Source organism: Drosophila virilis, chromosome 2 (assembly GCF_030788295.1).
Source record: "Drosophila virilis strain 15010-1051.87 chromosome 2, Dvir_AGI_RSII-ME, whole genome shotgun sequence".
NCBI lineage: Eukaryota > Metazoa > Arthropoda > Insecta > Diptera > Drosophilidae > Drosophila > Drosophila virilis.
The window spans coordinates 29,095,786-29,108,188 of record NC_091544.1 but is presented as its reverse complement, the minus strand read 5'-3'; the positions used below and the strand labels follow the sequence as shown (position 1 = coordinate 29,108,188).

The following is a 12,403-nucleotide window of genomic DNA, read 5'->3' as shown; positions in this document are numbered from 1 at the left end:
TAAAATAATACCAATTTTAAGATATACTACAATTTATTGAAATGGTCAAAAAGTATAATAAAACAAAATATGTGCATTCTTGATTTACTAAATGGTTTAACATAAAATTATAAAATTATTAACTAAATACAATACATAATTATTTATATGCACACACAAAATTATCAAAATTAATCAAGTCGCACATTTGTATTAAAATACCGCACAATGACTTTGCTTGGACCATTTTGAGTAGAATTGAGTTGGCAGCTCAACAGCGCAACACCATATACATGTTGGCAGCCCTAGCTAAATGCATGAAAGAAAATAAATAGGAATCATCACGCAGTTAACAATTTTGGGGTGTTAAAGCCGAACAAACAATTTGCAAACCATTGGGCTTGCGAGTGCAGCGACCTCATTATGAATTTAACGGAGCAGAATCCGTATGGCAATGGCCTGCTCTATGCTGGCTTTAACCAGGACCAAGGTATGTATATCTACTTTGTTTGTTGTTTACATATTCATGAGCACGAATCTTCAACGTGCAATAAACATACTATATATGAATGTATGCAACGATCTACTAATCTTATTACGCCGCAGGATGTTTTGCTTGTGCCACGGACACCGGGTTCAGGGTGTACAACTGTGACCCGCTTAAAGAGAAGGAACGCCAATACTTTCCTGAAGGTGAGTCTGTGTGTGTGTGTAGGGCTTTAGTCAAATGGACTAAAATAGTTTGTAAATTGCTTACTTTTTCCTTTACCTACAAGTTGGTACTGTATCGAAATCTTTAAATATCTGCATAATCTTGATTTTCTAGTTGTAAATGCATCCACCAAGTAAATGAGCAATATGTTCGGCTCTTGGTTTTCGCTAACTTGTTTCAATGAATATTTTACTTTACAATTGAAAACAGTTTTTGAATTATTTTCCATTCTGATTTTAATGGGCTTAAATAGTAAACAACAATGTCACATTTAGATAACAACAAGCTTCGTCTATAACAACATCTAGTTTCATGGATTGTTGTGTGAGACTCTTCGATAGTTGATAAACAATTTTCATTGCAGGTGGCCTAAGCCATGTTGAAATGCTCTTTCGCTGCAATTATCTGGCGCTTGTTGGTGGCGGTATTCGGCCTTTGTATCCGCCCAACAAGGTGATTGTCTGGGATGATCTCAAGAAATCACCGGCCATAACTCTGGATTTCAATCAACCTGTGCGCGCTGTACGCCTGAGACGGGATCGGATTGTCGTTGTGCTGGAGGGCATCATTAAAGTGTATACATTTACACAGCAGCCACAGCAGCTGCATGTGTTTGAAACAAGCTCCAATCCCAATGGCCTGTGCGTCTTGTGCCCGCACAGCAATAAAAGCCTACTCGCATTCCCGGGCCGACGTACCGGTCATGTACAAATCGTTGATCTTGCCAATACAGAGCGTGCCCCATTGGAGGTGATTGCGCATGAGGCGGCCATCAGTTGCATTGCATTAAACTTGCAGGGCACTCGTTTGGCCACCGCCGGCGAAAAAGGTACACTAATACGCATTTTCGATACGGAGAATGGCAAAAAGGTATCAGAGCTGCGGCGCGGCAGTAATCATGCAAACATATTTTGCATCAATTTCAATCATCAGTCCACAATGATTGTTGTGGCCTCCGACCATGGAACCATACACGTCTTTAATTTGGAGGACAACAAGGCGCGCGAATCATCGCTTCCGATCATACCCAAGTATTTCTCAAGTCAATGGAGTTTTGTTAAATTTTCCATACCGCAGGGACCTCGCTGCATTTGTGCCTTTGGTGCCGAATCCAATTCGGTTGTGGGTAAGTCCATTAAAATTAAAAAAACACTGCTTACTATTAAACACCTCTTTACCTCTTTAAGCTATTTGTGCGGATGGACACTACTACAAATTCCTATTCAATAACAAGGGCGAATGCAGTCGGGATGTTTGCACGCAGTTCCTAGAGCTGCAGGATGACGAAACATAAAGTCGAACAATTACTGTGTGGCACCTATATAAGCATATTAATATATATACATGAAATTCGTGTTACACAATATTATATTTAAGCATGCTTTAAACCTACCTTACAAGTTCACATAAAACTGTAGTTAACAATTGTAAATGTTACACAACTAATTTGACTCGCCGTTCTTCTAGCTGGGATCGTTTGTATTTAGAGCTGCTCTAAAAGTTAAATTTGCGGAATGTCGCTAGAATTGCATTCTATATCTTATAGACTTGAGAATTGCAATACTGAATACAGTTCGTAAAACGTTTGAGATTTTCGTATTTGTTATCCAATATCTTATTACGGGACGTGTTATGATGGCCACATAACACTCTTACTTAGCGATGCTCAAATTTTTAAGTATCTGGAACATGGATCGAATGGCATGTTACGATAAAAACGTTTGATAGAGGACTAAAGTACCCTTTTAAGTGGTGACTTAGATCGGAAAACGGTTGCTAAAAAGGATTCCGCCCGAAATTAATACGTCACCTAACCTGTAATAGCATGCTTGTAAGTTTTCGATTAGCTACAACAGAACCCGATTAGTATATATTTAAATTGCCATTATTTTATGTAAGTGTGTGCGATAATTTTCCCAGATGTGAACGCGGAAAAGCTCATGAATATCATCTTGGTTTTTGGATCTTTTGCCATCAGCCCCCTGACCGTAAGACGAAGTACTGGCAAGGATCTGTGCAAGAATAACTAGTAAGGGTGCTCTAGTCGGCAGCGCCCGACTAGGAAATACCCTTAACCCAGCATCGAGCCACCGTTACAAGCGATCCTGCTTCCTTTTATTCAATACATACAGAAAAACCCAGGAACGCTCGCCAGCTGTGGATGTGCTTCTCCCGCTCACTGTGGAAAATGAGTTGGTGATTTTGATTTTTTAGGTCTTAAATATGACACAGAAAGGTATGCAATTTCCAATGCGAATGACTCTGCCTCTAAACTGGAGTATTATAAAATTTTTTGGGGAAATGAATAATACGATATCGTGTATTCCGATTTGGAATGCGCCAGTATTATAGGCAAAGCATTTTTAAATCAATCTTAGCAGAAGCTCATTGGAAGTCCTTTAATTTGGTGGCTGTTAAACTGTTTTAAATATTTCACCGATTTGTCATGCACCTAGTTGGCGTAGCCATAACCATATACAAAAGCTTGCTATCATCCTTTATGATATCAAGGGAATTTTTAGCTTCGTTGCTTATTGCCATCGTCCAAAATGATATTCCCGTGATTTTCCACGTTCACATCAACTCGCCAGTTGTCGGCCAACTTACATCAAATAATTGCAATTGGATATGCTTAACGTTTTCCACTGTAGCTAATCTGAAGCATATATACGTGTTATTGCAGGCAATGTGACATACAGCTTTCGTGAAGAGTCCTTTTTGGCAATCGTCTTCTGACTTAAATGGATTCTGCAATGACAGGCAGGGATTCTCGATTAATGAGTGGCACACATGCTTATTATAAAGTACAGAATCTGCGTGAACACCAGAACTAATACAATTCGCAAATCCAAATAAAACAGCACTAACTCGAGTGCTCTGGTTTTCTCATAACTTTGGATGCATCCAAAATAGTCTAAAATATCCGATCCGTATATACAATATATAAGCATATATCATATATGATTAAGATTAAATTCAAACTTAAATATATTGTGTAACAAGTGTTATTTAAACTAAATATGGTATTACTTTATTGCTTATAAATATCACTGGAGTGTCAAAAACGTAACAAACATGTATTAACCGCGCTCAGAGATGCGTGGTATTGCTGCTCTCCTCAAAGGCAAGATTGGTGGCGCCTCCAAGTGAACTGGCTGACCCTTCCAGGGTGGTCCGTGGCGTAAAGTCACTCTGCTGCAGATGAATAATCTTTGCCTGCTGCTGCGGGCTGATCGGCACATGCAGGTTCTGTAAGTTGTCCAGTTGTATGGCATTTGGTGGGTTCATGGATTGATTTGGTTGTTTTTCGCTTGCCTTCTGTGGCGGCTGCTTGCGCAGCAGATTCATGTCCGATTTCTTGGAGAAATGTGCCTCAATTTCCTGAAATCGATTGGACAAGTGTTGAACAAAATGATATAGCATTGCTTACGACAAAGTTGACTTACGGCCAGCGTGCGTCCCTCTGTCTCCGGCAGCGTGTAATAGAGCACAACGGTGCCAATGAAGGCAACAGTAGCATAAAACGCAAACGTGCCCGGTAACGTCAGTGCACTAAGCATGACCAGGAAGAGCTTATTGGCCAGAAATCCAAAAACGTAGCCCACACCGCCTGCAAATCCAGACGCACTGTTGCGTATATCTGCGGGGAAGACTTCGCCAATGAGTACCCAGGGTATCATGCGTATGCCCAGATGTGAAAAGAAAGCGGAGAGTAGCAATAGAATGAGCGGCACCCACACCAAATAGTTGTGCTCCTGCTTGGGCACAGTCAGCAGCAGATCCTCTGCAATGGGTGGCTTTGATGGCGACGTACTGATACTGACGCTGACAGGCGAAACTGCTGCTTCAGGGGGCAGCGTGGTGGTCTCGAATTCCTGTACCTGATCTGGACTTAATGTTGTATCCAGCTCCCGTTTGCTACGATTCCATAAGTCCATCGTTGTGTCAAACATTGCCATCGTGGTCGTGTCCTGCTCCAGCTCTGGCAGCAGAGTAGTCAATTGCTGCTGCTGCTGCAGCTGCTCATCCTGGTATTGATTCTCAAATATTCTTGATATATTCGCTTGCGAAATAATACTCTCTTTGGGCACAATCGCTGAGGCATTAACCACGACATTGTTCACCGCAAATCCGGGGACATCGTTGAGGAAGTACGCATAGGTCGCTGTGCCAAAGAAGCACAAGCCTGTGCCCACTGTCGAGACAAGCACTAACGGCCGTTTGCCCGTAAAATGTATCAGAATTACGCCCAATATGGTGGACAGCATCTCGGCGACGCCTAACAGGATCGTGGCATGATATTTATTCATGGGTGCTTTCAGTGTATGAAATATCTGCACGGCATATGTTTGTAGAGGCGTTTTCCCGGAAAAGTGACCCGTAAAGAAGGTGAACGAGACGAGCAGGAAAGGCGCCAGGAAAGTGCGTTTTCGCCACATCCGCAGACGCCTCTTCAATGAGCGACACGCACTTGGCGCAACGCCGCTATTCTCGGCAGCCTCCTCGATGGCCTTCTGTGTGATGAGCTCATCGTACAGCTGATTAAATTCCGCCTCAACTTGGTGCTCCGGCACCCAGCCGCGTAGCCATTGCAGGGATTTGACCGCCTCGCGGAATCGCTGCTCCCGTATCAGCCAGATGGGGCTCTCGGGCACAAAGCACAGCATTAAAATTGTAATCACTGGAAAAGCGGAACTCACCGCCGCCACGCTCCGCCAGTCCATCAGGGAGCCAAGTATGAATTGCACAAAGACGCCTGTGATGACGCAGGTGGTGCCCAGCGCTGACAAAATGCCTCGATACTTCGGCTCCGTAATCTCAGCCACATATGTCAGCACCTGCAAAAGGTGAAGATCATTTAGTATTTTGACATTAACTATTGTTTGCAACAATAAGTGGCATCTTACGGCGACCTTCGAGGCCATCTCGCAATGACAATACACTTCTGCCCATGCGACTACGTATTTATGTATGTGCATAAGCTCATATGTGTGTGTGTATGTATGTATGTATGCATGTGTGCTTATGCAAAAGTATTCTCTATGTGTACATGTCGTAAGCAATGTCATAAAGAGCCTCTTAACCAGACTTAAATGCAAAATGTATAATTGAGAATTAAACAAGTGCCGCCCTGACAGCTTTAAGTGTTACCAGGTGCGATTTGGCATTCAAAAATTTGGCATTTTTATAACGTGCAGTCTTTCTGCTATTTGCACGCTATTATTGAGAATCATCTTGTTCCGAAAACAAAAACTTAATTAAAGATGATTACTTTGATTATCTTGGCAGTTAAGCAATTCTAATCGTGATAGCACAAACAATCAAAGCTATACCGATCTTAGAACCTATAAGAGCTAGAGACTTAAAATATAGCTGTAAGTCCTCCTAGTGCCTGCGGAGATCGAGTTTGCTTCTGATGTTTTTTTTTCACAAATTGGGTTAATATTAAAAGCATGAGTCACCAAACTTGATATGTTGCTTCTAGAATATTATATATATATATATATATATATATCTAGTATCTTTCATTTCAATAAGAGGGTTCGGGGTATTTCCTATTCGGTAGCTTCCGACTAGAACCTCTTACTTGTATTTGTTAAAACATGTGAAACTATACGAATTCGACACAATTAAAAGCCCCAAATATGCTGGAAAAATATTACAAATAGTAAATATTTAAGAGTCACGTTGGGCGCCAAGATTTATTAGTCGCATTATGGGCAGGGGGAGACTGGTAGTTGGCATAATAATAAACGTGCAAATCGGGTGCATTGTTTTTGACGCAAGGTCAATCTTACAAAACTTGGTTACAGAAAAATGCAATTAATTGGTTAGTTGGTTAGTGAGCTCGTTGTGAATGGTAATGATCACTTACTGGTGCTTCCATCAGGCCGCCGCCGAGACCAGCCAAGCATAAAGCCGCATACAGATGCTCCGTGCGCGTGGCAAAGTGAAACAAAAGCCAAGCAGCCAGTATGGGCAGGTTGACAAACTGAAAGCGTAATCAGATACAGATACAGATTGGCACACAAAGATACAATACAATGACAAGAGATCACGAGGCTTGGAGCATCAGCATAATTGCACAATAAAACCAGGCGGTTCATTTCAATTTCCAGTTCAGTGTGTCAATGTTTTGCTTTGCTGATAGCTCAGATTTATCGCTATGTATATATAATTGCTTTGGATACGCACCTGCATAGCCCTACGCTTGCCCAGAGGCTGCGTTAACAGGCCCGAGAAGAGACAACCCAGCGGCACACAGATTAAATTAATGGAACCTGCGGAAATAATTATGAGCATGAGCACTCTAATCTGTTGTATCCCGACTTACTGAACCACGATATTTCCTCTTTGTTAAGCACGATATCGCTGCTCTGGCCCTCGCTGCGCCCCTCGCCGCCCTGTATGGCTGGTATAACAATTGTGGGAAATCCCAGAGTCATGCCATAGCCTGCATTAGGATGTGCATATAGATTTTTTTTTTTAAATTTACTATGTTACATTTTAACGAAGATCAATTTGTGTTTTCAAAATCAGGGAATGAAGCCATTTCTTAATATTTATCGGTATTAATTGCAATTGAAAGATACAACGTTAAAAATTGCAAAGAAACTCATTTTCTAGGAAGATTAGTTCTCAGAGAACTGACATTATTTGAATAAACGAATTTTCCATTGTTCATTGTTTGTTTGTATGCCTGCAAGTATATTGATTAGCTCCAACGAAATTCTCCAGCTTTTCATTCCCTGATTGCGCTTAATTTTGCATCAAATATGCACATATAATTACAAATTCGAGTATCACAAGTTATTTACCGAATAGCAATGTGTTCTTAATACTAACAGCTAGAAACTGTGGCAGGGCCTGTCGAAAGTTGCTGACTTCCACATCGAGGACACCGGAAATGCGGCGATTGTTGTTGTTGTTACCATTTTGCATAAATAAAGGACGATCATTTAGCGCGCTGTTAATGATAATAAAAATAAATAACAAAAAAAAACAGGTTTTTTAACATATTGTTGTTAAGTCACTTTTAATAGTAATTTAAGCAGCGTCGATTTAATTTGTTGTTTTTTATTTTTCTCTCTTTTATTACCCATTTTTCTCGGCCAACACAGCTCCCTTGCCATTGAACATGCTGGCGTATACTTGATTTGTCTGCTGATGACTTTTTAAATTGTGCTTTGGTCATGCGTTTCACAGCTGGTGCTTATATTTTCTTAAGTGTTTTGCATAGCTAACTAAACAATACACATCAATGGAGAAGCGTTCAAATTAATGACAGCGCATTGGCTGCGACCAATTTAACGAATCGTATAAGCTTAACGCATTAAACTTAACGCATTAATCTTAACGCGTTATACTTAACGCTGCCAACTTAATAAATTCCACTTAACGCAGCTTCGCTTGCGCAATAAACCTAACGCTATCTTAACTTAACGCAACTTTTCGCGGTGCCGTTTATTGTGAACTCTCGAATTATCGAATTTCTTAATTGACAACGTATAATTGCTCAAAATTCAAAACGTAGCGCGTCACTGCAGTTGTTTTTTCTTGTTGTTGTTGTTGTTGTTGTTTTCGGCTTTCTTTGACATATTTTTGTTACACTCAGCACGAATAATTATTATGCGCCTGGGAATGTCGCATATTTTAACCCAAATGTTTGTTACGTGTTAATATGTGCAAATTGCTTTAATTTCTTTTGAGCATTTTTATTATGATTATAGCTTCGAAGGCGCTCATTAAGATATTTATCAGTTAACTAATTAACATATTTTTATTGATTTGGGGAAAAATATTGAGCTACTCCAAAGAAAAAGAAAAACACACACACAAAATATTGCTTATGCTTAAGTGACGAGCATTTATTAATTATTATTGATCGTATAAGTTTTACGAGAAGTCAACGCAATTTGCATAAACAATAAAATAGCTGACACCTGAGGCAGCATTATATATTCTCGTAAAAAACAGTCAACAGCTTAAACCAGTTAAGTTCGCAGGTTCAGCGTACTGATACAAACAAAAGCAAGTTTGGAAACAAGCTTTTCCTGTAAATGCCCAAAGGCTCAAGCTGTTTACCTTTCCTGCTAATTTCAGCTACTTATTTATAGGTCAGAGCCAGGTCAGAGCCGGGTCAGACCTTCAGAGCGGCATCTGTTAAGCAGACGCATAAACCAGTTAGCAATTTGAGCGGCTCTGTAAGGTTACCTTTCACCTACAACATCATTTTGTTTTTTTTTTCGCATCTTCACATAACCGCAGGCTAGAAATTGAAATTGTTGCTTTTTGCTTTTCTAGGGTGTGCTGTTGTTTATTTTGATAGCTATTTCTGGTACTTTGCGCCAGCTGGTACGCACTCAGGTGTTGGCGCTATCTCAGTTGGTGGCGTGAAGAGCTTATAAAAAAAATATATATTTTGTAGTTTTACTGTTTTTACTGTCTTTTGGAAACTGGTTTGTAATCATGTACCAAGAATTTGAGGTGTGAAATTTGCATAAGCTGCAAAATAAATTAATTTGGCTAATGGCACACATTAGCCAACATCTTTTATTCAACATATAGCTGCTAATAATTAATCATCTGGAACATTGGCAGACATTCTGTTAGCCAAACAATTCGTATTTTTGGAATTTCGTATCACATGCAAGCGCTTGCACAATCCGAATACCAATTGTTAATGCAAATGCCGTAAGCCACAAACGGAACCGCAGAATTCTGGCCATAAAAGAAACCTTGAAATCGTGTGCTTTAGCCAAAACGTGAACGGGAAACGGCGCACAGACGAACCCTTTTAGCTTATATATAATTGCGATTTACATAATTATTGATTAAATTGTGTATACAGTTTCCAATTAGTTTAACAGATTTAACGCTTTATTTGCACTTAATATGCCGTTACATTGAAAATTTGACGCTATATTGTATTTTGTGCGATTCACTTTAGGCCAACAACATTGCGCGTCGCGCGGTCAAAACAAACTGAAATCTAAAATGAAACAGGCCCGAAGCTCAGCTCAGCTCAACTCAGCTCAGGTCGTCACTTACAGCAAAAGCAAAATAGCAATAAAAAAAACAACAACAACAATATAAAAACAAATACACATGTTTGCTGCAAACGCAGCTTACAAAACAAACCCTCGGCTCTCTCTCTCTCTCTCTCTCTCTCTCTCTCTCTCTCTCTCTCTCCACAGTCGCCACAACCGACCCTGCTGCCGACAGAGTTGATTGCGTCGCTTTAATTGTAAATAGCTTGAAAAATTCAAAAAGTTTGTTTTAAATAGGTGTCCCATATAATACTGGGTATTCCAAATATTTTTATTATTTTTTATTATTTGATTGAAACTTCGCTTAAAAATATTAATTTTAAGTAAATTATTGTCATAAGACTATAACCAAAAAATACAGTGTTTTTTTAATCCGATTACTAAAAAAGAAACTTGGTCACTCTAATAATGTAAGCGAATCCAACCTAAACACGGACTATTTTGGCTTTAGAAAACGACGCAGTGCGAAAAAAGTGGGGAGTATTTTGAATAGCAATTCCGCCTCTATTAATCTAACTCGATTAAATTTGATCAAAATCTTAACGAATGTAGAGAAGGCGATTATATTTAAATACACATGCATATTTACATACAAACATACATACATATAAAAGCTAAACGTAAGCTTCGTAACCAATCTTGCTTTAAGCCTTTGAAATGATTTGCACTTTGTTTTTTATGCCAAGTTATACAAACATACACACATATGTATATATGGAATTGAAATCTATAAAAAACATAATACATAGGTATGAAATGTCAGCACGGTTCGTTCTATTTACCGGTGCAAGCGAACAGAAACCGGTATCTAACGTTATCCTATTTATACTTTGTATCGAAAATAAAATCAATCAAAGCTGCGCTTACAGTACACACACTTACACTTTCACACACGTACATACATACATACATACGTAGCATGCACACAACTGGTATTGTCGTTTAACAAAGCATTGCAATTTTTTTTCTAGCGACAGAGCACGGACAGCGCCCGTTAGAACGACAGAGCACATAATGCGACCAGGCTGACGGAGACTTAGCGAGAATTTACACATTGGCAATTAACTGCAAATAAAACGGCATTTTGAGAATTAAATTGAGTAAGTGAATGCGAGAAATGGAAACAGGTTTTAATAAAAATAACCAAAAAATCGCCAAATTAAAATCGAAAACGGTACGCTTTGAACCTAAACTAAACTGAAATAGAAAATAATAACAATGCCAACATTCCGGTCCATACACATTGTTTACGGTGTCTGAAGCGCACCTGGACTAACACATTTGTTCAAGTAGTTATAGTAATTAAACAATTCGCTTTACACCTATTACGCTAATATGAAAACATATATAAACTTAGCTGCAAAGTGTTTGGTGTTAAAAATCAATTATCGCTCATAAAGTTAATTGTTTCAAAGCGGATTTGACTGTGTCGAAAAGCAGACGCAAAGTGCTGAAGCCAGGTTCAGAAGCTCTGTTACATCAAAAATTGGGCACAATCTAATTGTGATTGGGCATCGCGTTGCGTTTCCAATAAGAAAAAATTGATTGAGACGATTTTGTTGCAGGCCAGGTGCTTAATGATTTGTCGTGTTCATTTCTCTTGGCTGCAACTCAAACACACACACACACACACACATACACAATACACTTGCATTTCCGTTACAACATTTCGGATCGCTGTCAATTTCCGAACTCGCATGCAAACGAAGGTCACAATAGACAACAACAATATTGTATAGAATCGTACGAACAATTTGAAATAAACGATTTTGGATGCTCCGCACACGTGATCATTGACAGTGATTTATGTTTGTTTTACACAAGTGACCAGTTGCTTTTTTTTTAATTGCCATGCACTGACAGCATTACTTCTCAAATGATAAATTCTCTCACCGAACAATTAACGGAAACTCGAAATTTAAATTTTTAAAGCATCAGTCGATTATATAAGCAACGCACACAGACACGCGCGTAATTTGATTTTGTGCGAGAGCGTAGTAAGTACTTAATTGGCAGCGAACATAATTTTGGAATGACTTTCAGTTTATAGTGGATGCCCTTACATATGTATGTATGTACATACAGACATTCGTACACGCATATTTACGTACATCATGGGCGTTTGACGACTTATGTTTCTGCGCAAGCGAGCCTCCGCCATTTTATTTTTTATTTCTAATAGCTCGGGGATTTATGTGTCCATTCGATGCTCTTGAACTCCGACGGCGCACTGATGAATCCTCAAACTTTTCTGCGCTTAAGCATTGTAAATTTCAAATACTGGCCAAAAAAGGGGTTTAAGCGACCCAATAAAGTTTTTGGTTAAGAAATTAGCTGCAAACTGTTAATTGCACAAGCCAATACAAACGCACATATGTACATGCCAGAAGCGGGTGTTTTGTGACGTGTTTGCCCACATTGCTTTATAGGTAAAGCAAAAGCAAATTAATAGGAATTAATTCAACAAATTTACATAAATGGAAAAATAAATACACTGTGCTCGAGATGCTTCTACATTTGCTGATAGCAACGTAGGCCTTTTGTATTTGGCGCCATTTGTATGAACACCCTGTGCTTGCATACACCAAAGCCCATTCACAATGGTTTTAGTATTTGAAGTGTGCACACACTGAACCAATTGGAAACGACAAATAAGTAATCG

General features: G+C 39.4%; 2 protein-coding genes across 8 annotated transcripts; one reads left to right on the top strand and one right to left on the bottom strand.

The window, feature by feature from the left end:
- The first annotated feature begins 5 nt into the window (after positions 1–5).
- Positions 6–2,137, top strand: LOC6632612 (WD repeat domain phosphoinositide-interacting protein 3). The gene is made up of 4 exons (XM_002056276.4): positions 6–469; positions 586–672; positions 1,056–1,817; positions 1,879–2,137. Exons 1-4 carry the CDS (start codon positions 403–405, stop codon positions 1,983–1,985), a joined length of 1,023 nt encoding a protein of 340 aa, XP_002056312.1. The 5' UTR covers positions 6–402; the 3' UTR covers positions 1,986–2,137.
- A 1,540-nt stretch (positions 2,138–3,677) lies between these two features.
- On the bottom strand, positions 3,678–11,917 carry LOC6632611 (facilitated trehalose transporter Tret1). 7 transcript variants are annotated; one of them, XM_015170608.3, is made up of 8 exons: positions 9,597–9,680; positions 7,791–7,935; positions 7,510–7,658; positions 7,026–7,145; positions 6,887–6,972; positions 6,567–6,683; positions 4,138–5,529; positions 3,680–4,072 (listed from the first exon to the last, which is right to left on the bottom strand). In XM_015170608.3, exons 2-8 carry the CDS (start codon positions 7,829–7,831, stop codon positions 3,782–3,784), a joined length of 2,196 nt encoding a protein of 731 aa, XP_015026094.1. In that variant the 5' UTR covers positions 7,832–7,935; positions 9,597–9,680; the 3' UTR covers positions 3,680–3,781. The 7 variants fall into 7 exon arrangements, with proteins under 7 accessions (XP_070063503.1, XP_032289650.2, XP_032289651.2 ...); XM_070207403.1 differs by having other exon boundaries at positions 9,541–9,676; XM_015170607.3 differs by having other exon boundaries at positions 9,515–9,675.
- Positions 11,918–12,403: the final 486 nt, after the last annotated feature.

What these genes read in the sequence shown, in the direction of transcription:
- LOC6632612 (XM_002056276.4), top strand. Translation starts at nt 403, where the DNA reads ATGAATTTAACGGAGCAGAATCCGTATGGCAATGGCCTGCTCTATGCT. An exon ending in ACGCCAATACTTTCCTGAAG is followed by an intron (nt 673 to 1,055) that starts GTGAGTCTGTGT and finishes TTTTCATTGCAG; the next exon opens with GTGGCCTAAGCCATGTTGAA. An exon ending in CGAATCCAATTCGGTTGTGG is followed by an intron (nt 1,818 to 1,878) that starts GTAAGTCCATTA and finishes TACCTCTTTAAG; the next exon opens with CTATTTGTGCGGATGGACAC.
- LOC6632611 (XM_070207402.1), bottom strand. Translation starts at nt 11,902, where the DNA reads ATGGCGGAGGCTCGCTTGCGCAGAAACATAAGTCGTCAAACGCCCATG. An exon ending in TAAGAACACATTGCTATTCG is followed by an intron (nt 7,146 to 7,509) that starts GTAAATAACTTG and finishes ATCCTAATGCAG; the next exon opens with GCTATGGCATGACTCTGGGA. An exon ending in CAGAGGGACGCACGCTGGCC is followed by an intron (nt 4,073 to 4,137) that starts GTAAGTCAACTT and finishes AATCGATTTCAG; the next exon opens with GAAATTGAGGCACATTTCTC.